The sequence below is a fragment of the Equus asinus genome, chromosome 9 (assembly GCF_041296235.1).
Source record: "Equus asinus isolate D_3611 breed Donkey chromosome 9, EquAss-T2T_v2, whole genome shotgun sequence".
NCBI lineage: Eukaryota > Metazoa > Chordata > Mammalia > Perissodactyla > Equidae > Equus > Equus asinus.
In genome coordinates this window covers 41,146,178-41,171,580 of record NC_091798.1, presented here as the reverse complement: position 1 = coordinate 41,171,580, position 25,403 = coordinate 41,146,178, and the positions used below count along the sequence as shown (strand labels likewise).

Genomic DNA, 25,403 nt, shown 5'->3' with positions numbered 1-25,403 from the left:
TGTCAGCTTTTTGTCCTCTCACCTCAAAATAGTGGTAGATACCAGGGCAGCAGAAGTGATTTCTGTGGCATGCACCCCAGGGTGAGAACCAAGTATAATAATGGAGTAGAAATAGTTTCTATTTGTTATACTTGGCATGTAGAAATCCATAGATTCTGAAACTGGGAAGGAACAATAAATCATCATGGAGAAGACAAGGTCGTCCCCAGGAAACCCTCCTATTCTGTCCCTTAGCCCTGAGCTAAAAGTATTTCCTAAATGCCTCCGATTGGGATATTTTTGTTTCCACAGCCAGTGCTGGTTTCAGGGGTACATAAAAAGCTCAGGTCTGAACTCTGGAAACCAGAAGCCTTTAGCCAGGAATTTGGAGACCAGGATGTGGACTTGGTGAACTGCAGGAATTGTGCTATAATTTCTGATGTGAAAGTTCGGGATTTCTGGGATGGCTTTGAGATCATATGCAGTAAGTAGCTTTGATATCTGGTTCAGTAATAGCAGACTAGAAAGTAAGCATCTATATGCCCAGCCCTGCCCCTGGAATGACAAATTACATCCTCTTGGTGGGAGGAACATTCTTTCCTGGTGCCAGCCAGGTAACTTGCATAGCAATCACATGGTCCCCAGAGCACACCTGGGCTTAAGCATGTAATTCCACAGGGTGTGTGGAGCACTTTCACTCAGTGGAAGGGGGCTTGAATCCCTGTGAGATGGAAAAATATAGCATGTACTAAAGTAGTGAGTGAGGAGAAGAAAGCCCATCTAGTCCATTACGGGGGTTTATAAGTCTGAAAATAAGAGCTTGGTCTCCTACAACATTTAGTTACTGGAAAATCAGGCAGCAGCCAACCCAGCAGATGTTTGTGGGAGTGCTTTCTGTCTTCCAGAGCGATTAAGGTCAGAAGATGGGCAGCCAATGGTGCTCAAACTCAAGGACTGGCCTCCTGGGGAAGATTTTCGGGACATGATGCCAACAAGGTTAGTGAACTACAGTGGGTCATCTTGAGAGACTTGTGCCTTGCTGAAGCCTTCACAAAGTAATCACAGAAAAGTGAACTTTGCCCCTTTTTTGTAGGTTTGAAGATCTGATGGAGAACCTTCCTCTGCCAGAATATACGAAACGAGATGGCCGGCTCAATCTGGCCTCGAGGCTACCCAGCTACTTTGTAAGGCCCGATCTGGGCCCCAAGATGTACAATGCCTACGGTATGAGGGAGAGGCCATAGTTGCCCATTTTGAACACTATTATTTCCATTTCACCTATAGAGGGAGTGTAGAGATGATAGAGGGCAAGTGACAAGTGCTGTAGAAGTTAATAGTATCCAGGATGGTTTTGAATATGTTTGCTTTTGTCATATTGATTTGAGTAACATCCATATGGACCCAGTCCATAAGCTTGTATATCTCCAGTAGTGAGAAAGTTTCCTCTCAAAAATTCTTTTTTTTTTTTTTTTGTTAAAGATTTTATTTTTTCCTTTTCTCCCCAAAGCCCCCGGTACATAGTTGTATATTCTTTGTTGTGGGTCCTTCTAGTTGTGGCATGTGGGACGCTGCCTCAGCATGGTTTGATGAGCAGTGCCATGTCTGTGTCCAGGATTCGAACCAACGAAACACTGGGCCGCCTGCAGCAGAGCGCGCAAACTTAACCACTCGTCCACGGGGCCAGCCCCTCAAAAATTCTATCCGAGGAGACATGAGTCTTAGCTTTCAAGAGACTTGATAAAATAATAGTGAAGGGGCCAGCCTGCCCGGGCGCAGCGGTTAAGTTCACACGTTCCACTTTGGTGGCCCGGAGTTCACCAGTTTGGATCCCAGGTGTGGACATTGCACCGCTTGGCAAGGCATGCTGTGGCAGGCATCCCACATATAAAGGAGAGGAAGATGGGCACAGATGTTAGCTCAGGGCCAGTCTTCCTCAGCAAAAAAGAGGAGGATTGGCAGCAGATATTAGCTCAGAGCTAATCTTCCTCAAAAAAAAAAAAAAAGTGAAGAAGTCTGAGTGCCATGCTACCGAGCCAGCTCTTTGTGAAGTCACAATAATGTCCTACATCACTGTGAAAACCAAGCTTTATTTGAAAGACACTAATGTCCATATCTGTTTTGCTTTTGAAGAAGAGGTCATTTTTAGAGAGTGGAATTGGTTCAATGGCCAAAGCTAATAATAGTGTCAACTGAGCTAGAAAACAGCCTTAAAACACTAGAAAAGAGATGAGGAGAATGATTTCTTGATAAACAGATACACTTCACTCTCTCAATGTTACTCATTTAAGAACATCTTTGAGTATTTTTTCACTTGTAGGGTCTCCATGGATTCTTCAGAATATTGCCCTTTCACCTTTCATATCTTCCTTTTACCTTCAGGCTTGATAACAGCAGAAGACAGAAGAGTTGGCACAACAAATCTTCACTTAGATGTGTCTGATGCAGTTAATGTGATGGTGTATGTTGGGATCCCCATCGGGGAGGGTGCTCATGATGAAGGTACGATTCCTAGAACCCACTGCTTCAGGTTGGTAAGGCTTGGCCTCAGGAGTAGAATTAGGTATCTTCTTCCTCAGCCAAGGCCAGTGGCTTGTCCTTAAATCTCAACCAGGCCTGATGCATAGTAGGTGCCCAGTAGATGTTGCTAGACAAAGGGAGGTTCTAGCAGAGAAGAGTGCTACTTGTGTATCTTTGACCAGAATTATTCTCTTTATGGGAATGCTGCTGTTTTCCACTGAGTGTGTAGCCTCACAAAGAGGCTCGAAGAAAGGGCAAACTGGCCTACTTGGTCCATCAGCCAGATTAGCTGTGGGGTGACAGAGGGCAGAGCCAGGTCACTTGCACAGAAAGGAACCATAAAAATGATATTTTGCTGCATTTGCTCTCCCTGCCATCTCTCAGTGTGAAATTAATATGTGTTAATTATGAAAGTTTTAGAAAACAGACAATTTTTTTTCTTCTCTTTCTTATTCTTCTCCCCAAAGCCCCCCAGTACATAGTTGTATATTCTAGTTGTAGGTCCTTCTGGCTCTGCTATGTGGGACTCCACCTCAGCATGGCTTGATGAGCAGTGCTAGGTCCATGCCCAGGATCCAAACCGGTGAAACCCTGGGCCCTGACCTAGACAATTTTAAAGAAGAAAATAAGGGACTGGTCCCGTGGCCAGGTGGTTAAGTTCATGCACTCTGCTTCGGCAGCCCATGGTTTCACCTGTTCAGATTCTGGGCACCGACATGGCACCGTTCATAAGCCATGCTGAGGCGGTATCCCACATAACACAACCAGAAGAACCTGCAACTAGAATATACAACTATGTGCTGGGGGGCTTTGGGGAGAAGAAGAAGACAAAGACAAAGAAGAAAAGGATTGGCAACAGATATTAGCTCAGGTGCCAATCTTTAAAAAAATAAGAAATAAAACAATGAAGACGAAAACTCAAAATCTCAAGATTCAGGGATAATTAATGTCATTACTTTGGTATATTTCCTACCACATATTTGCTTTTGATGCTGCACACCTGCAGATCCTTCCATTATGTTGTCTTTTAAGGGACTGTAACAAACAAGCATTAGAAGCCAGCTATCTTAACTTGCCAAAGAAGCTTTATGCTTTGTGGCCTTAAATCTATAGAATTCTAGAGTTGAAGAGGTCTTGAGAAAGTACATAGAGTCCATCTACTTAGAGCAGGAAATAACCTACAATTTAAACATAAGGTATGACTACACAGTTTCAGGAAGAAATATGTTTTAAAGGAAAACTATACCTCCAAAAAATGCTGAGTCTCTATTAAGTAAGGAAGATTTAGTGTTATGCTTCCTGTGTATAGGAAGCTTAGACCAATATGAGTTTTGATTCTTTGATTTTATCTTATTACTCCAGAGAGATGGAGAATAGTGGAGACTAAACTTGTTTGAATTGGATATTTTGCTTCACTTGCAGGTTCTGAAATGACTGGTTCATTGAAATGTGTCATTTTGCTCTTTTCAGAGGTACTCAAGACAATTGACGAGGGAGATGCTGATGAGGTGACAAAGCAGAGGATTCACGACGGAAAGGAGAAGCCTGGTGCTTTGTGGCACATCTATGCAGCCAAGGATGCAGAGAAGATCCGGGAGCTACTCCGAAAGGTATGCCTCTGGGGGTGCTGAGACAGCCTGCCTAGGATTTCTTATGTGGAGTCCCTTGGTATTAAAGACCTGTACCTCTTGTCAAAATGCCCCAAAGACCTGAATTCACACTTAGAGGATTTTGACTAGAATAAAGCAGAAGCTTTGGCCCACTAGGGACATTGTGCTGCTGCAATTTGGATTTATGCTGTTAATTATTGTTATGTATTTATTGATTTTTCCATCTTTGGGTTTTGGTCATGACTTCAGGTTGGAGAAGAGCAAGGCCAAGAAAATCCCCCTGATCATGACCCAATTCATGACCAAAGTTGGTACCTGGACCAGACTCTCCGTAAGCGACTCTATGAGGAGTATGGTGTGCAAGGCTGGGCCATCGTTCAGTTCCTGGGAGATGCTGTCTTCATACCTGCTGGAGCCCCTCACCAGGTGGGTTCCAATTTGGGAGTTGGGCTCCACAGTTCCATGGGCTTCCATTTTTCTGATTTTCTTGCTAATCTGGCAATAGATATAAATGGCTGGATTAGACTGATTGCGCTTAAACTGCAACTTATTTTTGCTTTTTAATTTTCTTCTACATAATTTTAAATGCTCATTTAAAAATTTTTGAACAATGGAGCCTGTTAAAGAAAAAGTGAAAGTCTCAGCCCAGCTACCTGTGCCATATCCCTTTCAATCCCCTCGTCCTCCTTCTGTAAAGGTAGCCGACTGTTAACAGTTTGGGATAGATTTTTCCAGGTCCCTTTCTGTGCGAATACTAACATTTTTATTTATAAATTTATACTTAGAGTTTTTCTGCATTTGTTTTTATAAAAAAGGAGTATTATTTTTGAAGCTTTTTTAAATTTTAAATATATCATGGACATTTTCCATGTGTTATTGAATCTCTAATGCCTGATGTTTTCCCTCTGTACTTTTTTCCCCTCCCAGGTGCACAATTTATACAGTTGCATAAAAGTAGCAGAAGACTTTGTATCTCCAGAACATGTAAAGCACTGTTTCCGCCTGACGCAGGAATTCAGGCATCTCTCTAACACTCACACAAACCATGAGGATAAACTGCAGGTAACTAACTCCTCCTTCCCCCCATTCTGTTTTCTCTTCTCCTACTCAGCTACCTACACAGGAGGCACATTCTGCTTTCTGAGGGTATTCTCTGGGCAGTATGCTGTGGAAAGGTGACTAAGGGAACCATGTCTGGGGGTATGGAGTCCTTCCATACCAGGAGGTATTTAATCAATCCCCTTCAGGTTGCCTTTAGAGAATACTCATCTTTTAACCTATTCATTTCCACGGACAGTCTTCTATTTCTCTGCCCCTGGGAGATACAGTGTGTCAGTGTCAGTAACTGACTAGGCTGACTTTCCCAGTCACTGGGAAAAGCACTGTGGCAGTATGTGCTAAAGCATGTTTCTGAGAAGGGGTATTTCCCCCAAGCTGCTCCTGACAGCACATTTCTGTGCAGACTCAATTCCTTAGATCCCTCCTAGAGACTGCAATCCATGCCCTAAGAATTGTACTCACAGGGTGAGGATTGTTCCCCCCTTATAGATCTAAGCTGGACAATCAGATTAGGTTTTCCTCTGCTCCCGAAATGGATTGCAACTTTAAGGGCAGAATTTCATTGTTAATACACTTGGGTGCTTTAGGTGGCATAAAAAGAAAAAGAATAAGGAAGCATGATTCCCCAGGCAGAACTTCAGCAGTATAAATATATACTCTTCCAGCCTCTCACTTGTGGCCTGTTTTCCTCCATCATGCCTGTGACTCAGGTGTGTCTTCTTTGGTCAGTGACCAATGCGGTTGTAGATTTTTCTTGGCTGCTGGTAGATTAAATCACCTTAAACCCTGAGTCTGATCTGTTTTGCTATTCCTTTTTGAAAATTATTAAAGTTGTTATACAAAGTACAATCACATTGATAAATAGATAACATTGATATTATAGATATAGTGGAGATATTCAAGTACACATATTTCAGACCCCACCTCCATCAGGTCTCTACTTTTAACATGTCACCTCCAGCACTCCCAGTCCTCTGTCACTGCTTTATTTTTTCTGGTATATTTTTTACCATCTAACATACCATGTATTTTATCTGTTTATTTGTATCCCTGCTAGAACGTAAGCTATTTAAGCTTCATGAAGGCAGGGATTTTACTGTTTTATTCACTGCTTTTCCCTAGCACAATATCTGACACATAGTGGGAACTCACTAAATATTTGTTGAATAAACACAAAAAATTTAATAGAGAATAGCGTAAGGGCACTTGTGTGTCCATCACTCAGTTTAAGGAATAAAGCATCATATATATACACATATACAACATATACATTGTTGAAGTCTCTATGTACCCTTCCCCATTCCATCTCCTCACTTTCCCTTCCCAGAAATAGTCACCATCTTGGTTTAAAACTGTCTTTAGCTTGTTCATTTTATTTTAATAAGACTGTTCACTTTAATAATTTTTACTATATCTTCCTACTTCACACATAATATATGTTCCTTTTAGACAAAGTGGAAAATGCATTTAAGCACAAAGGGAAAGAATATCCAATAATCCTACCTGCCCACTATTGTTTTAGTGCATTCGTAACCATGGAACCTTGGTTTCCCCAGTTTCTTACCTGTAAAGTGGGGAGAATGAGAGACTCTACCTCATAGGATTATGGTAAGGATTAAATGAAAGTCCACATAAAGAGCTTAGCAATAGTGCTGAGCACACTAAGCACATGGATGATGGTGATCATATAACCTTTCAAATGATTTAATCATTTTTTTAAATATAGATCTTATATCTTACGTGACTTGTAAATCATCTTTGGGATTGATTTGGGAAACATGCAGTCCTGGTTGAAGGGTTTCCTCACTAACCAGTAGGATTATAGTCAGTGTAGAACATACATTTTCGTTTCCAGAACACAGTATGGGGCTGCCATGAACTGACTGTGCTGATTGCTCTCTCCAGGTGAAGAACATCATTTATCATGCAGTGAAAGATGCTGTTGGCACCCTCAAGGCTCATGAATCCAAACTGGCAAGGTCTTAGGTGTGGAGAAATTCCAAACTCCCCTGTGAAGCAGGTCTTTCACTCACAACACATACAGGGAATGGCAGGGTTCTCTGCTGGAGCAGAGGCCTTCACTTGGAGCCAGTGTGGTCAGTATTACAAACTCTCCAGCCACTCTTTTCTACGCTGCCTCAACACTGAAGGTTGACACAGGAAAGTCACTGTTCACACACACAGTTTGAGACTCCAAGCCGAGGGTGCCACATCCCCATCCTGTGGCCTTTTGGGACTCTGCATTGCCTGAACATCGCTGGGCTTTCCTGCACATTCTCGTGATTTGAGATTCGTGGAAACCAGGAATGTGGGCACACCTTTCTTTTCTTTTTCTCTTGTGCCTAGTTAAGTGGGAATGTGTTTGGAGTAGGGGGAATCACATAACTGGTACAAGTAGGGGCTAATTGCATAAACCTGCCTGGTGGAGGCCTGACAGTTATTCTGCACTTGACCTCTGACACAGCCCATCCCAGGAGACGGGATGAAGCCATTCCCCACAATCTTTCCCGTGAACACTGGAGTCTTATAGGACCCAGGGAGAACCCACTGCTTTTCCCAGGAGGCTCCAGGATTAGGAAATGTGTGTATTTAGTGAAAAATAGGTTTGTAGTGAAATAGTTACTATTTCATGAAAGTAGATATTTTTAGAATTTTTGAAATACCACAGTTGTTTTCCTGGATTATGAGGAAAGGCACATTACATTTAGTCTTCCTTTCGATAAAACTCTTTGAAGAAATATGATTTTTAGAAGTCAACTGCCCATTATAGCACAAAATCAGCCAAAGCAGAATTTAAAAGAATTGGCTTTTTAGGATTCTTTTAGTCCCCGTTACCCCCCTACCCCCATCTCAGTCCTATCTTGAGGGAACAGCCATCTGAGAAAGAACTTTGTCATGTCTGAGCTGTGGTGTATTCCACACACACAAACACTGGTGACTACAGGAACCATTTTCACCTACTACCAGCGTTCCCTTGGGACTCCTCTTAAAGTTCCAAATACAAAGGAAAGTTTGATTTCCTACATCAGGCTTTTTGGTTTGGGGGTTTTTTGTCCAGAAATATTTTCAGTAAAACTTTCCAACTCAGTGGAGTTTTATTAAGAATTTATTTGAAAATGATGGAATTCATTGGCCCATAGGTACATTGGAAAATGTATCTATCTTCTTTCCAGCTGTACTGTAGTGCCCTGCAGGCTTGTTTATATGTTCACAGTTACTTTTTTTTTTTTTAATAAAAGTCATTTACTGTAGAATACTTTTAATTTCACTTTCTGTATTTTAATTTTGTTGAAGGGCTGATTGGGATTTCCATGTTCTTATTAAAAATCTAACAAATCTGTTTGGAGTGGACTAAATTTTTCCTGTGCCAGCCATTCTAAAAAGCAAGGCCAGGTTGAGGGTGGGGTTGGAGGTGGAGGATGGTTCACTTTCACATCTTCATTACATTGCTGCCTCCAATTATTATGCTTTGCTTCCTGAATTTGTGCCCAATTGGGAGAGGGAAGTGCCAGGTCATTGTGGTTTGTGGGCTTGGAGGTGAGGGAAGGGGCCACTTGGGAAGAGAGATGGGTTTTCCATAGTTTATGCTCTGTGAATGGAGTGAGAAAGATGGGGTCCCACCTTCCTGAGGCAGTCTGGGGGGAAAAGGCCATGGGGGGATGGCCTGAACAAAGTTTGGGGCAATGAATGTTGGAGTTCCTCAAAGCAGGAGGCCTGGCTGCCCACGTATGAAACATATGGCCCTGGATCCACCTCGGAGTTGGTGGCAGAAGACCCAAATGGGATTTATTTTTGTTTATCAGACAGCAATTAAAGTGGCTTTAGGGGTGATGAGGACAGACTGCATTCCAATTAGAAAAGGCCTTTTGAAGAGGAAGTTGTAAAGAATAGCAAGAGGGGTCATCAGAGGCTGCTTCTCTAGAGGCTGTTGGAAAACATCTTCCAAAGTGTTTGAGCCTGGAAATACAATTATCAGGGTGGAAATAGACCATTGTGTGGTTCAAGGATACTGAGTTTGAATAGGGCCGTAACTGAAATACAGAACTCTGAGCGTGTCCTTTCAGCCTGATGGGCACAGTTGATGCTGTGATCACCAAAAGGATTACTCCTCGGCATAAAGGGTAGAGGAATGCAGAAGCTTTGAAATGGGACAGGAAAGGAAAGCATGGGGGAAGGGTGGGTGCAGAGGTTGGAGCTTTGTTGCTTTGGTGAAAATCAAGAGGCAGGCTAGCCTACTTTCTGGATATAAATGTCTTCAGAATTAGGACATCCACTGCTGCCAGTGCTTGCTGATGGGGGTGGAACTGGAGCCCCTGATCCATCTCCAACCTGGACCCCAGGCCTCTCCCAGTCCCTCTGTTTGAAGAGAATCTGACTCCCCTGCCCCAGGGTATCCACCTTTTGAGAACAAGGCTCTGTTCCCCTGCGAAGCTTTGGAACTGACAACCTAAAAAGCAAATCAGATGGGGGTGGGTCCTCTTCCAACTGGGTTGATTGGTGATAGTCGGAAAGGGGTGGGGTGGGACAGGTGCAGCTATACCTTTGACTTCAGGAGTTGGGGGGCGGGTTCTTTACAGGGCCTGTGATGGAGGAGGAGGATTTGCTAGTCAGCAGTTGGGAGAAGTAGCCTGTTTAAACTTCCTGGGTTCATATCTCAGCAGCATGACTTAGAATTTCTGAAACCCTTGGCAAATTATTGAACCTCCCTAAGCTTCTCATTTCCTCATCTTCAAAATGAAGATAGTTATAGCCCCTGCCTTATAGAATGGTGGTAAAGATTCACTGAAATAATGCATGTGACGCTCTTAGCACAGGGCCTGGCACACAGTAAGCACTCAATAAGTCACAACTAGTATTCCTCGAGGGATTTTTAGGCCTTTCAGACTGATGTGGGCTGGGATATCAGGATGGAACCATGAAGGTCTGAGGACCTCAACCCAGGGCTTGGAACGCAAGAAAGTTGAACAAGCGATTAGAGGAAGGCAGGGCACCGAGGGTCAAAGGCGCATGCCCGGCGACAGCAGGTGCAGGGGGCGCGCCGCAGCCGCCACGGCCTCCCCTTTAAGAGCCGCCACCGCCCACGGTCCGCCGCTGCGGCAGGGACCTCCCCTTTAACGGCGGCGGCTCGGCGCTCCGCGGCCCCCGCGGCGGCTGCGGCTGCTACTGCGGCTCCTGCTGCCTCCTGCTGCCGCTGCCGCTCGACCTCCGGCAGCTGCATCCTCGGCCCGGGCCGGGTCCCCGCCCGGCCCCGCCATGGTGTCCTGGATCATCTCTCGCTTGGTGGTGTGAGTGCGGCAGCGGCGGGGCGCGGCCGGGGTGGGAGGGGGAGGGGGGCTAGGGATGGGAGCTGAGGTGTATTGAAGCTGGGGATGGACCACTCCGTGACTTGACACAGCACAGTCACTTAAAGGCACATCGTCCCTATTTGGGGTCCCCAGAGACGTGGACGTGTGGGACCCAGGACTGGAGCGGAGAATATTCAGAGGAGCATGGCAGGCCTGGCTTCCTATCCCTTTTATTTTTAATTTCTCTGCTCCTTCGCCCTCCGTTATCCTGGAGGCTGATTTATGAGGGGAGGCGGGCATGTCCCTTCCCCCACCTAGCAGATCGGGGCTGGAGGAGCTCCTCAGACCTGGACCCTCATCTCCCTCGGGGGAGAGAGCTAATGGAAGAGTAGGGAGTAAGGCAGGGCCTCATTCCATAGCTTAGGGCCATAGGCAGCAGCCTTGGCCTCCCCAAAGAGCCCGGTCCCTCCTCCCTCTTCCACTGACTGTCAGGAGACTGAGGATAAGGGCACATGCTCTGAAGGCCCCCCAGGAAGGACATCTGGGTATCTGGAAGCAGAGATGCTTGGAGGACAAAATGTGGGAGGTAACCAGGAGAGGATGTGTGTGCTCAGCCTAGGATTGTGAAAGCCACGGAGGGGAGGGCTTTAGGTGTCCTTCATTCCAGGCTGTCAGCTACACCATGGAGCTATGTCCCTGCCACCTCCCCCAGGCCCCAGGAGGGAACCCTGCTCCCACAACCCCAGACTTTGCCCTTGAGGATTCTGTCCCCCACCCCATCTTCACAGGCCAAGTCAGAAGTATCCTGCCTCTATAAGGTGCGTCCATGTGGGAACAAGCAGTACCCACATGTTTTCAAGGGGCTGGGCCTGGCAGGGGCTCCAGGTGGGCCTCAGCCAACTCCTGCCCCAGCACAGGACCCTGGCTCTCTCTATGGGGGACTGATACCCCAGAATCCCCTCCCTGCTGCCTTCTTCCCTCTCAGTGCTCTCAAGTGCTTGTGTCCAGCTACCTCTAGATCCACCAGTTTCTCTCCTTCCTCTCCCCGATGCCACCCCAGAGGGAATCCAGGAGCCTCATGTCTCCATGTGGCCTTCAAAGTGGCTTTTCCCTCTTGTCTGGATGAGCTCCCTGAGGGGCATGAGTCTTCTCTCCTCTCATTCTCTCACCTGTGTCCTGTATGTGGTCTCTAACAGGGTCACCACCAGCCCCCGCTCCAGCCAGGGCCTTGAGCTCAGGGCCCTCCCCTGCACCTAATCCAAAGAGTGTTTACATGGGGGAATAAATTTCTTTGCCCCTCCCAGGACTTCCTGCCCTTATGCCCTGTGCTTCCCAGGGCAGGTCCTCAGGGCCACAGTGGTGCCTCTGAGTGCCAGGTAGAGTCCCCTGTTAGGTGGTGTCAGGTTCCCTTGCAGACCTGGCCCTACCCAGCCTGGCTCTGAAATAAGGAGGTAGGGAATAAAGGCAGAAGGGTATGAATGGGCATAGTGTCTAGAGAAGGAAGACATCCCCACGGCAGTGACCAGACCCCCACTCCCCATGATATATTTGTGCATAACCAAGGATCATGGCTTAAGAGACCTTATTGGACCCTCTAGCCTCTGGGTCTTTCTCTACCTCAGGGGCTGGAGAAAAACTGAACAACAGAGAGGGAAGGGGCATCACCCTGTCTGGCTGAGGCCTCCATGCTTGTGTATCACTTGAGAATTGACTGCTTTGACCTTAACCCCTGACCTGAGTTCATCAATCCAGCTGATGCAGCACTGTGGAGTTCTGTGCCTTCTCCCCTTACCTACCCAGGGACTGATGCAGAGCTGGGAGGGAGAGGCCATGGCTCTTGGCCATGGGGCCCAGTAACCATGCCTGCCTCCCTAGGCTCATCTTTGGCACCTTGTACCCAGCGTATTCGTCCTACAAGGCCGTGAAGACAAAAAACGTGAAGGAATATGTGAGTGTATGACCCTTCATCTCCCACCCAACCCACATGGCAGAGATAGGGGAGGATAGTGGGTCACATTACAGATGGGGGTGACTTTGTACCAGTGCTGTCAGCACTGAGACCCTGGTCCAAAGGAGGTTCCTGTGTGTTCCTTTCCCCCAGCCCTGGTGTGATCCACAGGCAAAGTTGAGATCTTAAATGTCTCTTCCCTACAGCACTTCCAGCATGGTTGGCAGGCAGGGGTGGGGTCCTGGGTGTTCCCCCGAGGCCCCAGCCAATGCTGCCCTCTGTACCCTTAGGTGAAATGGATGATGTACTGGATCGTCTTTGCCTTCTTCACCACGGCTGAGACACTCACGGATATCGTGCTTTCCTGGTGAGGTCCAGCATCCCCTCCCTGCATCTCAGGGTCCAGGCCTCTGACTTTCTCTATCCAGCCAGTAAAATAGAAGATTCAGACCCAGGGTGGAGTCCCCCCCGTAGTTCCATGAGATCCTGGATGCCACCACCCACATCCAGGCCTGTCTTGATCAGAATAAGGACAGACATAACCTCCACATTTTTTCTGGTGGCAGCCAAAGCACCACAATAGATTCAAGAAACCTGCTGCTGCCAGACTTACTGTGACTTTGGGGAGGTCGCAGCTATTTAGGCCTCAGTTTCCCTATTTGTAAAATAGGCATATGGTTCAACCCTGTAAACTTTGGATGCTTGTATTTCAAAGGCATTTTCCAGGCACTGCTGTACTACTTGCGAGCACTTTGAGGACAGGAAATGTCTTAACCCTCTGTATATTCACAGCAGGAACTCAAAAATGTTTATTTAATGCCTTTTAAAAATGCCTTTTAGAAGAGAGGACTAACAGCACAGTACATTGGAAGTCAAGAGAAGAGAGTTTTACAGAGAGATAGAGACAAAAGATCATTGCATTTGTAGATGACAAGGGCCTATGGCCTTTGAGGAAAATTGTTTCAGCAGAGGAAGTTGAGTGGGGTCAGACTAGGAAAGAGTGATGGGTTAGAAATTGAGGAGAGTGAGTACAGATGCTTCTTGACACGAGCAAAGGAGAGAGCTTTGATGAAGGCTTTGTAAGGAGACCTGCCTGAAGGAGTTTGTGGCTTGAGGAGAAGGAGCCTGGTGGGGAATGGAGAAAAGTCCTTAAAAGCAAGGGGCATGTCCTAGCTGCGAGGGAGGGGACTCAGAGCACAGTTGGAGAAGCCCCAGTCTTCTTCATGGGAGGAAGGGCAGGAAGAGAAGAGAGTGAGGACGGACCCAGGAGTCCACCTGGGAGGTTAGGGAGCTCGCCTTGGTGCTGACCCCAGGACAGAGGAGTGGGGCCTTCTCTCAGCGTGAGAGAGCTGGGACTCTGAGAGAGAAGAGGCTGAGGAGAGCCGCTGCTGAGGGGAATTTCTGCCGGGGTCTCTTCTCACCTTCCCACTCGGGGTCTCAGTTGAGCCTCCCAGCCCCCTTGAGATTAGAAATGACCAGTTTCCTGAGCTACATGGGGACCCTAGTGCACTAAGGGGTTGGGGGCTGGCCAGGGTCATGCAGAGGGTCATATCCCGGGCTCTGCCACTTGCCTCTGTCCCCCCAACAGGTTCCCATTCTACTTTGAGCTCAAGATCGCCTTCGTGATTTGGCTGCTGTCCCCTTACACCAAGGGCTCCAGTGTGCTCTACCGCAAGTTCGTGCACCCGACACTGTCCAACAAGGAGAAGGTTTGCCCCCGCGCGTGCCCACCCCCCCGACCCCCACCCCCGCCTCAGCTCACTTCCCAGCCTGCCCCAGGCCACGGCACCCTATGCCTGCAGCCACATCCATTCCTGGCTCTCCCCGTGGGTACCCAGAGCCTAAAGTGACCTGGCAGGGCCTGGCCTCCTGGAGCAGGCAGTGCCTTTGTCCAGGTGTGAACAAGAGCAGGGCAGGGCCTGGCCATCAGAGCCCAGCCCTCACCTCCCCTTCCTTCCCCTCCAACCTCTCAGGAGATTGACGAGTACATCACACAGGCCCGAGACAAGAGCTATGAGACCATGATGAGAGTGGGCAAGAGAGGCCTGAACCTGGCCGCCAATGCGGCAGTCACGGCTGCTGCCAAGGTGAGATGGGGGCAGACCCAGTTGCCCAGAGCCCCACCTTATTCATCTCATCCCCCTGTCCATGCCCCTTTGCTGCCATCCTGTCCTCAGGGCTGTGAAAGTTTGGGGCTTGTGCAGCTTGGGGTTGCAGTCCTGGCTCTACTACCCTCCAGCTAAGTGACTTCCACCTCCAAGCCACAGTTTCCTCATCTGTCCAAAGGGAAAGTATGGCCCCAGCCTGTCAGTGCTGTTGTAGAACTGGGTGAGGATGCAGTGGGGAAATCACTGAATGCCGTAGCTGCCCAGTGCTCTCTGGTGACCTCTATCTCCACCCCGCCCCTTCCTCCGGTTCTCCGGCGCGGTGGTAACCCTAGGGCCAGGGGGTGCTGTCAGAGAAGCTCCGAAGCTTCAGCATGCAGGACCTGACCCTGATCCGGGACGAGGATGCACTGCCCCTGCAGGGACCTGAAGGCCGCCTTCGACCCAGCCCCGGCAGCCTCCTGGACACCATTGAGGACTTAGGTACAGGCAGAGCCCGGGGCTGGGCAGGGTGACACGAGGGCAAGGAGGCCAGGTGGGAAAGACACCTGGCCCCTGTTCTTTCCTCCCCTCAACCAGGAGATGATGCTGCCCTGAATTTAAGGTCTAGCACAAGCCAGGCAGATCCTCGGACAGAGACCTCTGAGGATGACATGGGGGACAAGGCCCCTAAGAGGGTCAAATCCATCAAAAAAGTGCCCAAAGCAGAGGTAAGAGCCCGGGCCAGAGCTTGGGAATGGGGAGGGGCTTGTGGCTCCAAGCTGAGCCTTCTGTCTTCCTCCCTCCTTCCCACAGCCACTGGCTTCCAAGACGCTGAAGACCCGGCCCAAGAAGAAGACCTCTGGCGGGGGCGACTCGGCTTGAGGTCCTGACCCCCACAGGCTGCAGAGCCCCTGCTTCACACTGTGCCAGTAGCCCACATTTCTCAGGCCCCAGGGCCCCTCCGATGGCTGTTTCCAGTGCCTGCCCAGTGGCCACTCCTCTGGAAGGGCTTAGAAAAGAGGAGGGAGGCCCTGCTGTGGGAGTTGAGGGTAGAGGCTGGACCAGGAGCTGAGGATTGAGCCACCCAAGGAGGTGGGGGCTCCTCAGAGCCTGAACCGCTATTCTCCCCGCTCCAGCCCTGCCACCACCCACCCAGTGCCTTGCTGAAGACCATGGCCATCCCCTTCTCTGAGGTCCTAACATGCCCGCCCTGTGCTCCCTGGCCCTGTGCTCCCTGGGTCGGGGGTGGGGGGCATCACAGCCCAGATTGAGCAGAGTTGGCCTGAAGGCACCCGAGAAAGAGGGAGGGAGTGGGGAAGGCCTCGGAGAACCTGGGCAGAGGCTCCAGGCCACAGCTGTGAATGGTGGACAAGGGCTTAGTGTGTGCTTAAATGACCAGGATGGCCAGGCAGGCCAGAGCTGCAGCTGGGGGCATTGGGTGGGGCTCTGTTTTACATGTCCCTGCTCAAAAGAGGTGGGGTTCCAGGGGGTGTGTGTGAGTGAGTGTATTTGTGTATCTTTCTGGGTCTAGAGCTGGGGGATTTGGGGTAAAGGACTTTCCTTCTAGCAGTGACCTCCTCCCACCCTTAGCCAGCTGGCCCTTTCCCCCTCTCAACCCTCCCTCCCCGTCTCTGAGCCTCAGAGGACCCAGCCCATGAGAGAGAGGGACTCCAAGGGGCCTCTCACCTCCTCTGCCTTCAATCTCCTTTCGCCTCCTCCCATTCCTGCCCTGCCCCTGGGCTGATCTCCTTTACCCTCAGGGCCCCTGTAGAGGCCGCTGCTGAGCCAGCTTCTTTTCTCCTCACCTGGGGACCCATCCTCCTGTCCCCCAGGGTCCTCTTCCTGTGCCAAGCAGATTGGGCCCCTTGTGAGCAGACCCCTGTCAGAGCCCAGCCTTTGCCCCACACCCTGCCCCAGCTTCTGCCGTGGCTTCAGTCAGGGCCAGGAGGAATGTGTGAAGAAAAAAAATTTAGGAGCCAAGGGGCTCCCAATTCCATGGAAAGAGGGTGCCCATTGGACCTTTGGCACTGGATGAGCCAATAAACCAAACTCTGGCACCTCATTTATTTCAGCCTTGTACTTTGTTCTTGCCCCACCAGTCCATAGGAGAGAAGGACCTCAAGTGAGAAGCAGGGTCCAGCTGTGGGAGAGAGAGGGGAAGAGGTCAGACTCTGAACCCTAGGAGCTCTGATCTCCAAAGTAAGAAATAGCCTTGAGCTGGTTCAGTCAGGGAAAATGGTTTTGGGATTCAAGATAGAGCCAGAGGGGCCAGAACTGAAGAAGGGCTAGGGGCCCCAACCCTCAAAAGTTGTCTTGTTCCTCAGAATCCTGCCCTGAGATCCCCTCCCCGACTGGACCTTCTGTGCCAGGTGTAAGCTCTGGGGACAAAGACCCTGAAGAGGCCCCCAAGGAAGAGAGGATGGTATATGGGGGCTGCTGGGCAGGGCTAGGGGATTGTATGGCCACAGTCCAGAAAGGCTAAAAAATGTTGGAGGGGAGCTGTGAGCCAGAGACTCTGAAAGGAGGAGAGGGGTGGGTTGGGGGAAGAGGTAGAGATAGGGAACCAGCCCCCCGTGGTTCATGTCCAACCCTGGAGACAGAGGAAGACAGGGAAGCAAAGGCTAGGGCCAAAGAGGCATGCTTATGGGGCCCAAGGAGGGAGAGACCGAGCCCTGAGCTCCTAGGCTAGGTTGGAGGAGGGACAGAGGAGGAGGCTGCAGGGCATGAGGTCGGAGCCCTTGGGAGGTAGAGCCAAGGCCACCAGAAGGGGCACAACTCACTGGAGATGAGGCCCTGGAAGGCAGAACCCAGGAGGAGGAAAAGGATGGCAGAGGAGCAGAGGCAGCATCTGAGGAGATGAACAAAGGAAAAGAGAGGAGAGGGAGGGGGGAGAGAGCGAGGGAAGGAGGAGGGAGGGAGACGGGAGCAGAGAAACAGCAGCTCAGCCTTGTGGAAGGAAAATGGAAGAAGCAGAGCATGGGATGGGTAGGGGCGTGTGGGGACCTAGCCCCAGGCTCTGAATCCCAAGGTGGGCAAAATGCCCCTACATCAGGCATTCCTCTCCCTTTCCTGGCATCACAGGGGCACATCCTCCCGCCACACTTGAGCCAAGCTGGCCCAGAACCTCCTGAACTAAGCTCCCAGTGGAGGTGGGGTATGCAATGCTCTTTCCATCCTCCCTGGAATCCTCCAGTCAACAGCTCTCTGAAGGGCATGCCTTTCACCGTTGGTCTCTGAGCAAATTGGCCCCTTTCTCTATCAGAGAGGAGGGGAAGTGTCAGGGTAGAATTCAGGGGAGAGATTCCCTTGTTCTAGAAAGATCTCCAGAGAGTAAGATGCTGCAGTCTCATGCTAGCAGCTACCATATGGCCAGGAAACCAGGTTAGGCCCTCTCTAACCTAAATCCCATTTGCTACATATCACACACACACACACACACACACACACACACTCGCACCCACAAGGACCGGTGGCTAAGGAGGTCTCTGCCAGATTCCACATTGCCAGGCTCTCCATGCACGTCTGGGTTTCCCTGTGTCAACAGGAACATGCTCAGATTTCCAAGCTCATTGGTCCGTTGCCATGGAAACACTCAGTCTCCTAGAACTCGGCACAGGGCCTGGCCCCTGTGATGCAGGGGAGGAGAGAAGAGATGGAGGTGAGAAAAAGAACTGGGGAAAGGCTCCTGGGAGGAGGCTGGGGGAATGCAGCTGGGTCTAGGTGAGCCCTTGCTGTCTCATTCCCTGGGGCCACCTGCCCTCTCCCCTCTGCCTCCGTAGCTCTCTCTAGGTCAGGAGGGTGGGGAAGAGATGCCAGAACAGAGGTATATGGCTATAGCTACGTGGAGGGAGCCTGATTGCTGTCTGGGTCCCCACTGGACATTGAGAGATACTGGCTTTGGAGTGACGGCTGAGTTCTAGCCCTGTGTCCCATCTTGGAGACACTGGGCAGCTCTCCAAGGCTGAGGTCCCTGGCTAGAACGGCCTTGGGCCTAGAACTGCTTCAGCTGGCTCCCCCGCCTTTTCTTGTGTGTGCCCCGCACCCAGAGAACCTGCTTAAAATGGGATTTCCAGGCCGTGACGTCAGAGAAAAGCCAGCAGCCCCAGCCTGTGCCAGCTCTTCCTTGATCAGCAGAGCTGAGCCCAGCCTTGCTCAGCCTGGAGGAAAGGGGGGTGAGGCAAAGAAGGGAGGGGCTCTGGGGGCTCTGGGCCATGGTTCCCATATCTGTGGCATCCAGGATAATAGGTAGACTGTTTCCAAGCCAATAGCGACTGCTGGCTTCCCTGCTGCCTTATATCTCAGCCAGTATATGATCATCTCCCTCCAAAATTCCCTGTTTTTCCCCTTCTGAGCTGGGAAGGCCTGCCTAGAGGAGGAGGGCACCTCAAGTCTTAGAGCCATTTGGGTTCTCCCTGAGAGCTTGTCCCATATCCACGCTGGAGGCAGCGATGGATGAGCGGGATGCCTGCAAGGAGGAAACTGCCCACAAGGTGGCGCAGCTCCCTCCCAATGTGGGATTCCCGGGCCCCTGCAGAGAACAATCTTTCCTGCAGCCAGTCTGCTTAAGGGCTGGTGAGCAAGGTTCTCATGCCCCACTCCCTGGAGTTGGAGGTTCACGAGGAAAGCACCCTACAGGTGGACAGTCCATGGATAGCAATAGCTATGGATTCTCAAGCTATTGCTTCCTAAGCCCAGCCTGTGTGCCCACCCCATGCCCACTCCCCACAGGAGAGATGGTCAGACCCACAGGAAAGTTATGCCCTTTGGGTGAGAATCAGGCACCCTCCTAGGAGTGGGAAAATTGCCAAGCTGACCCTGGGAGGACGCTGCAGCCCAAGGGACCCAATCTGGGCTTCTGAAATGGCATCTAGAGAGGCTGCTGGGGCTGATTTCAGGGTCAGATAGGGAGAGGGACCCAAGAGGTGGTAAGGAGCAGGGAACTTGGGAGGGGCAGGTTGGGCCCAGAGGGAGGGAAGCTCACCCAGCTGCAGGATTCCCTGGATATGATCTCCTTGGTGGCCACAGGGGCGGTCCCAAGCCTGCCCCAGGTTTCCCTGTCCCTTGCCCTTCCCTTATTTTCATGTGGGGTACAGTGGGGTTAAAAAAGGAGACAAAGACCCTAATCCCCAATCCGTGGAATCCCAAGGTGGTTTTGCAGGAGCCAGGGCTGGGGCTCCTCGATGACCTACCTTTCCCTGACCTCTTCCCCAAACTGACCGCACCAGCCCTGCATCTCTAATGAATTACCCTCTCCTTTTGTCCCAGCCAGATGAGTGATCAATAAATAATGCTGCCTGAAATATTGATGGCGAGTTTTACACCAGCATCCCTTAGCTGTGCCTGTCATTGGGGAACTGAAAAGCTGACAGAGAATGCATGGCCCCCCAGAGAGCTCTTTCCTGTCTCTGCCAACGGAGGGTCTTTCTTTGCCAAGATTTCTACCTGTTCCCATCTCAGCCAGAATCATGATTCATTCCCATCAACCAAGAAGAGGAAAGGTCCCCCAAAGACTGACTCATCCAGCCCACCCTCCCACTCCCAGGAGGGATGGGGTAAGCTAAACCAAGCAGAGACCCTTCTTGATACCTTGTCTCCTATGATGCGATTGAGATCCGGTTTCCTCTGTTCCATGTCCATCTTGGACCTGCCACGTCCAGCTTTCTGAGTGGCAACTCAGAAGGAGACCTACAGCTTCCCTGCCCCTACCTCAGCTATTTAGAGCTGAGCAGACTTCTCTGGCCCAAGTCACTCTCATCTGGTGGTGTTCTCCCCGGAAGAAGGGGTGGGGAGAAGAGGAGGAGGAGGTGGAAGCTCTTGAGCCCTCTTGAGCCCAAATCACCCAGTGCCAGGCTCCTTTGCAGAAGCCAGATTTTCAAATTTTGCATGTGCAGTGCCTTCTGCCCAAGCACTCTTGTTCTCCTGCTGTGACTCCCCTACCCTGCCCTGTCCAAGCCCCCGGGGCATCCTATTTTTCCTCCCTGACAGCACACATGTTCCCCAGGCAGTGGGTCTACCTGGTTCACCACTGTTTCCCCAACATCTAGTATGGGGCCTGGCATGCAATAAGCACTCGGCACATTTTTGTGGAGTGTTGAATGATGTCCCTGCAGCATCTTCCACTCCTGGAAAAACACCAACCTTCAAACCTTAGTGTCTCTCTGCTGAGCTGTTTGCCTGCACCTAGGGATGGTGTCTGTGCTAAATAGCAGCTGCCCAGATCAGCTCCCCTCGCTCTGACTCCCCCTGCATGCGCTCATGCTCACTTGCTCTCCTTTTCTCTCTCACACACACACAGATGGGAGTCAGCTTTCCAGCCACATTCAGTTCTCACTTTAATTCAAAAGCTAAAATGAGAAGAAGAGCAGCTTCACACTCCCAATTTAGCCTGGGAGAGAAAAAGGAGACAGCCTGGATGTTGCCAGGGAAAGGAGAAAGTTGGGTCTGGGGTGGGGAGTAGTGGCAAACATACCCAGGGCCCAAGAGAAAACGATGAAACCCTCACCATCCAGCTCCTAGAAATAAACCATCCAGAGCTTTGACCCCAGAGTGAGCCCTACAAAGCCTCTTTCCTAGACCAGTGCAGCATTCCGGGCATGACCCCGTCCAGGGGTGGGATTAGGTGAGGCAGAGGACACTCTGGTTATTAAAACTATCCAAAGAGGGAGAAGCTGCTGCTTTGATCACTGTGGTAGGAAACCGGGAAGTCTTTCTTAAATCTAACTTTAATCCCTCTTGTGATAACTGGAACGGATGATGAATAAAAACAGAGCCCACAAAAAGATACTTGCCCACTAATATTCACAGCAGCATTATTCCCAGTAGTCAAAAGGTATAAACAACCCAAATGTCCATCAACAGATGAAGGGATAAACACAATGTGGTCTATACATACAATGGAATATTATTCAGCCATAAAAATGGATGAAATTCTGACACATGCTACAAAATGGATAAACCTTGAAAATATTAAGTGAAATAAGCCAGACACAAAAGGACAAACATTATGATTCCAGTTACATGAGGTACCTAGAATAGGCAAATTCATAGGACAGAAACTATAATAGAGGTTACCAGGGGCTAGGGGAGGGAGCAGGCCGGGGAACTATTAATTTATGCATACAGAGTTTCTGTTAGGGATGATGAAAAAGTTCTGGAAATGAATAGTGGTGATGGTTGCACAACATTGTGAATGTACTAAATGACACCAAATCACATGCTTAAAAATGGTTAAAATGGTAAATTTTATGTTATGTATATTTTACCACAATAAATTTTTTAAAAAGATAGTGAGCCCAAAGTCAGACACTGAGTGCAAAGTCAGCTTCAAGAGACCATCATCCTGCCATGATGGACCTCTCTGTGGCTCCACCAGAGGTAAACTGGGTCCCAGAAGTTCCAAAGATGCCCTCCCTCTGCCCACTGATAGGAACAGAAGGGCTGCCTCTGCCCAGAGCAAAGCAGAGACCCCTCTGCAGATGTTCCTCGGAACCGGAGCTGACGCTCCCTCCCTCTCATCACCACGTGTCAGTGTGATAATCTGGATGGAAGCTCTTCCTCTTGGTTCTGGGTACCAGCTTCCTTTTCAGTCGCTCATTTTGACTCTGCCCTAAAACAGGGTTCCCATACGGTGGAGTAGACAGGGAGACAGTTGGAGGAGGAAAAAGAGAGGACTTTTCCATCCAGCCTCTCCAACTACCCTATTGCCACTGTACCAAGGGAAATGGATGCACCTTTGGGTGAGCTACCTGTCAGTAAATTTGGGTGTCAGATTTTCTTGCTCTCTGCCTATGATGGGGAGGCCCCTGAAGGGAGCCTCTGTGCTAGCTGGTGCTGATGCAGCCAGAGCTCACCCTCTCTCCGGGACAAATGCAGGGCTTCCTGGCTGGTCTCACCCCTAGCCCTCCTCGACCCAGCCTCCTGCAATTATTTAAAAATGGTGAGGAGTTGGCTCTCTGATTATCCAGGAACCACTTCAGTGGGTAGAAGCGACATTAGGGGCTCCCACCGTCACTATGCTTCCCCCACAATAGCATGGCTCACACTGTTGTAATTGCTTGTTAACTTGTCTGTCTTCCCCCACTAGGCTGTGAACTGCAAAAGGTGTATCCCCTTACTCCTCTTTGTATCTTTAATGCCTAGAGCAGAGTAGATGTTTGATAAATAATTGCTGAATGGATGAATTGAAATGATCTGTTCACATGTCTATTCAGCTTGACTCAAGAACCCCTGTAGGGCGAAAGCTTTGTCCAACTCATTCTGGGACCCCAGAGAACAGTTCTCGGTATGAGCTGGGATTTAGCCAGAGAGTTCTGAGGCCAGACTGTCTGGAATCCTGGCTCCACCATTGCCCAGCTCTTTGACCTTGAGCAAGTCTCCTGCCCTCTCTGAGCCTGTTTCCTCATCAATGAAATGGAGGTAAGAATGGTACCTACTTCGTAGGCATTGCGGGGACAAATGCCTGTCAAGCGTTTAGCACAGAACCTGTGACACTGCAAGTGTGTCTTGGGGGTGGGGTGGGGGTGGGGGTAGAGAATGCATCTAGAGATTAAGGAAAATCATACAAAACAAGCACCATTACTGATCCCTGTGTCCTGGTGTTTAGGGGGTGGTGAGGTCAGTGCCAGAGTGGGGCAACCCTGGGGGCTGCCTGCCCCCTCCTCCCTCCCTCCCCCTCCCACCAAGTCTGCAGAATTGAAGCTCACCCACCACGAAGCTGAGCAGCCCCGGCGCTGGGCGGTGGTGAGGGGCCAGAAATAACCACTGTTGCTATTCCTGCCTTTCTGGGCTGGATGGGAACACTGCCTTTCTAATCTAAAGGCTGCTCGAGACTTCCTGCACATCAGTGGGCTCTTATGTAATGCTCCCCTCCCTCTGCCTGCCCATGAGCTTCCAGAGATTTCTGCAGCAGACTTTGCTGCACATTCAGCTGGGGGTGGAGGGAGCAAAGCAGTCACCACAGGCTGGATCGTCCTCTAAGCCCAGGGTCCTGCCACCCTCGGGCCTGGGAGAGGGACTACCCAGCACAGGGCAGAGGGACAGATGACCAAGGACAGCAGCCTCTTCTGCATCTGCAGGGCACTCTGGGGCAGAGAGGACCCATGAAGCCCTACTTAAGTGTTCATCTACCTCTACCCACTCCCTCTTCCCTTAACAGACCCTCTGTGCCACCTCCCCAAGTTATTATGCCTCAGGGTCTTCCATTTCAGGCCCAACCTAACTCTCTCTGGCACATGACCCCTCAGGCAGACTCTGAGGACAGCAGCCCAGCCCAACTCTCTCAGGCAGATGACCGTACCTGGGCCAAATCCTCCATGGTCTCTTCCCTGCGGTCCCTGGATCTCGTCCAGAACATGCCAGGCACCCTCTTCAGAGCCCAGGGGACCCTCTCTGCCTCAGGCCTCAGCATCACTCTGCATGGGCCCTTCTCCACCTATCCTGGGACTCAGGGGTCTCCTCTGGCATGCTGTTTCCTCATCTGTAATTGGAGTAGATGAGACGGCTTCAAACTCCGACACTCTGGGATGCTCCTCTCTTTTATCTCCCCTGTATTTCTTGATGTCTCCATTTCTCCCCACTCTCTCAGTGCACCTTCTGTCCCACTCCATACCTGGCCTCTTCAGGTTTCTTCTCACCCCTCAAGACCCCCCTCAGGGTGGGAGCAGAGCTGCCCCCAGACCCATTGAAGGCCAGGCCCTCCATGTTTCCTGCAGAGCCCATCAGCCATCGGAAAGTGTGACAGGCGCCCCAGACAGAATGAAGAGAGAGTCACTTCCTGAGCCCCGGGCTGGCCACAGCAGTGGCAAACCACCGATCTGAGCAGCACATGTGGGTGCTGACGTAGCCCGGGGCTGGGGAAGAGGAAGTGGCAATGGAAAATGGGGCTTGTTTTCCTTTGAGAGCTGCAGCCCGCTCAACCCCAGGCCAAGTGTCCAAGACATGATAGTTCCCACTGGTTTCTCCTGGAGCCTCAGCTGCCACGGGCAACCTCAGTTCTGCTCTCACCTCTGCCCCCTCCTCCTCTCCCGTTTGCAAGGAAAATCTGAGTGTAGATAGCTCAGACCTGCAGACCCTCTGAGGGCCTCTCATCTCTCCCAGGGCTTCTGGCACCAGTCACCTAGCAGGCAAGGTCTGAGTCTTAGACTCATCCCTAAGTAACCCTTGAGGCCCCGTGGGCACCCAGGCCAGGGTACAGGAGTGGCTCATAGCCTTCCTTACTCCTCATCTGGTTTCCTGTAGGCCCCAGGCCAGTTGTCCCATCTGGGGTATTGGTCACAAGTTGGGTGCTCACGAGCCCAAACTGAGATTTGGCTCCTTGGGAGGAGAGCCCGATGTCACCATGTCTGCTTCCCTTCCTGTCCCCCCAGTCTCAGGAAACAGAAGTGTGCCATTGGCCAAAAGACAGACCAGGGGAGAGTGGGGATAACTCAGATGCCCCAGCCCTGCTGTTGAGAAGATAGGCCAGCAGCACAACCCTGAGTACGGAGCAGGGTTTCAGGCCTTCCTTCTCACTGGCTGCCTCAAGGCAAACAGGGCGCAGGTCTGGGGAGCGTGCAGGGGCTTTGAGCCAGCTCCTCTCACTGCCCCTGGGTGGGAGCTGCCTTCCAGGGGCATACACCGTGGAGCGGGGTGGGATCGAGAAGGCCAGCTTCTCCTCTGTCTGAACTGTAGAGGGCAGAACAAGGCAGATGAAGGTGGAGGGGACAGCTTAGCCCTCAAACTTCTTGCTGCTCACACCTGAGCCTGAGGCCCCAGACTGATCGTAGCCACATCTCTTTCCATCCTGAGGCCTTTACACAACTGTCCCCTTTACCTGGAATGCTCTCCCCACCACACTCCTCTAAGCAGAACTGCTTTCCTCTTATCCTTTATATCTTTGCATAAACGTCACCTCCTCCAAGGTGCCCTCCCTCACCTCTCT

At 50.5% G+C, this 25,403-nt stretch overlaps 2 protein-coding genes and 1 long non-coding RNA gene across 5 annotated transcripts in view; 2 read left to right on the top strand and 1 right to left on the bottom strand.

Moving 5' to 3' along the window:
- Nucleotides 1-8,503, top strand: part of KDM3B (lysine demethylase 3B) — a 55,956-nt gene extending 47,453 nt beyond the window's left edge. For both annotated transcript variants that reach the window (XM_044780556.2, XM_044780560.2), the window contains 8 exons: nucleotides 292-463; nucleotides 885-975; nucleotides 1,073-1,203; nucleotides 2,359-2,478; nucleotides 3,967-4,106; nucleotides 4,356-4,532; nucleotides 5,034-5,168; nucleotides 7,071-8,503. In XM_044780556.2, coding sequence (XP_044636491.1) covers nucleotides 292-463; nucleotides 885-975; nucleotides 1,073-1,203; nucleotides 2,359-2,478; nucleotides 3,967-4,106; nucleotides 4,356-4,532; nucleotides 5,034-5,168; nucleotides 7,071-7,151 — 1,047 coding nt within the window. In that variant the 3' untranslated portion in view covers nucleotides 7,152-8,503. The remainder of the gene's footprint in view (nucleotides 1-291; nucleotides 464-884; nucleotides 976-1,072; nucleotides 1,204-2,358; nucleotides 2,479-3,966; nucleotides 4,107-4,355; nucleotides 4,533-5,033; nucleotides 5,169-7,070) is intronic.
- LOC139046165 (uncharacterized) lies at nucleotides 4,466-24,229 on the bottom strand. The gene is made up of 3 exons (XR_011505808.1): nucleotides 24,093-24,229; nucleotides 23,781-23,960; nucleotides 4,466-4,601 (listed from the first exon to the last, which is right to left on the bottom strand). It is a non-coding gene; the product is annotated as an uncharacterized lncRNA (long non-coding RNA).
- REEP2 (receptor accessory protein 2) lies at nucleotides 10,070-16,547 on the top strand. 2 transcript variants are annotated; one of them, XM_014853824.3, is made up of 8 exons: nucleotides 10,070-10,450; nucleotides 12,326-12,398; nucleotides 12,689-12,765; nucleotides 13,987-14,107; nucleotides 14,372-14,485; nucleotides 14,839-14,986; nucleotides 15,083-15,213; nucleotides 15,299-16,547. In XM_014853824.3, exons 1-8 carry the CDS (start codon nucleotides 10,419-10,421, stop codon nucleotides 15,365-15,367), a joined length of 765 nt encoding a protein of 254 aa, XP_014709310.1. In that variant the 5' UTR covers nucleotides 10,070-10,418; the 3' UTR covers nucleotides 15,368-16,547. The 2 variants fall into 2 exon arrangements, with proteins under 2 accessions (XP_014709310.1, XP_014709311.1); XM_014853825.3 differs by having other exon boundaries at nucleotides 10,253-10,450; nucleotides 14,845-14,986.
- Nucleotides 24,230-25,403: the final 1,174 nt, after the last annotated feature.

What these genes read in the sequence shown, in the direction of transcription:
- REEP2 (XM_014853824.3), top strand. Translation starts at nt 10,419, where the DNA reads ATGGTGTCCTGGATCATCTCTCGCTTGGTGGT. An exon ending in ATCATCTCTCGCTTGGTGGT is followed by an intron (nt 10,451 to 12,325) that starts GTGAGTGCGGCA and finishes CTGCCTCCCTAG; the next exon opens with GCTCATCTTTGGCACCTTGT. An exon ending in CACTGTCCAACAAGGAGAAG is followed by an intron (nt 14,108 to 14,371) that starts GTTTGCCCCCGC and finishes CCAACCTCTCAG; the next exon opens with GAGATTGACGAGTACATCAC.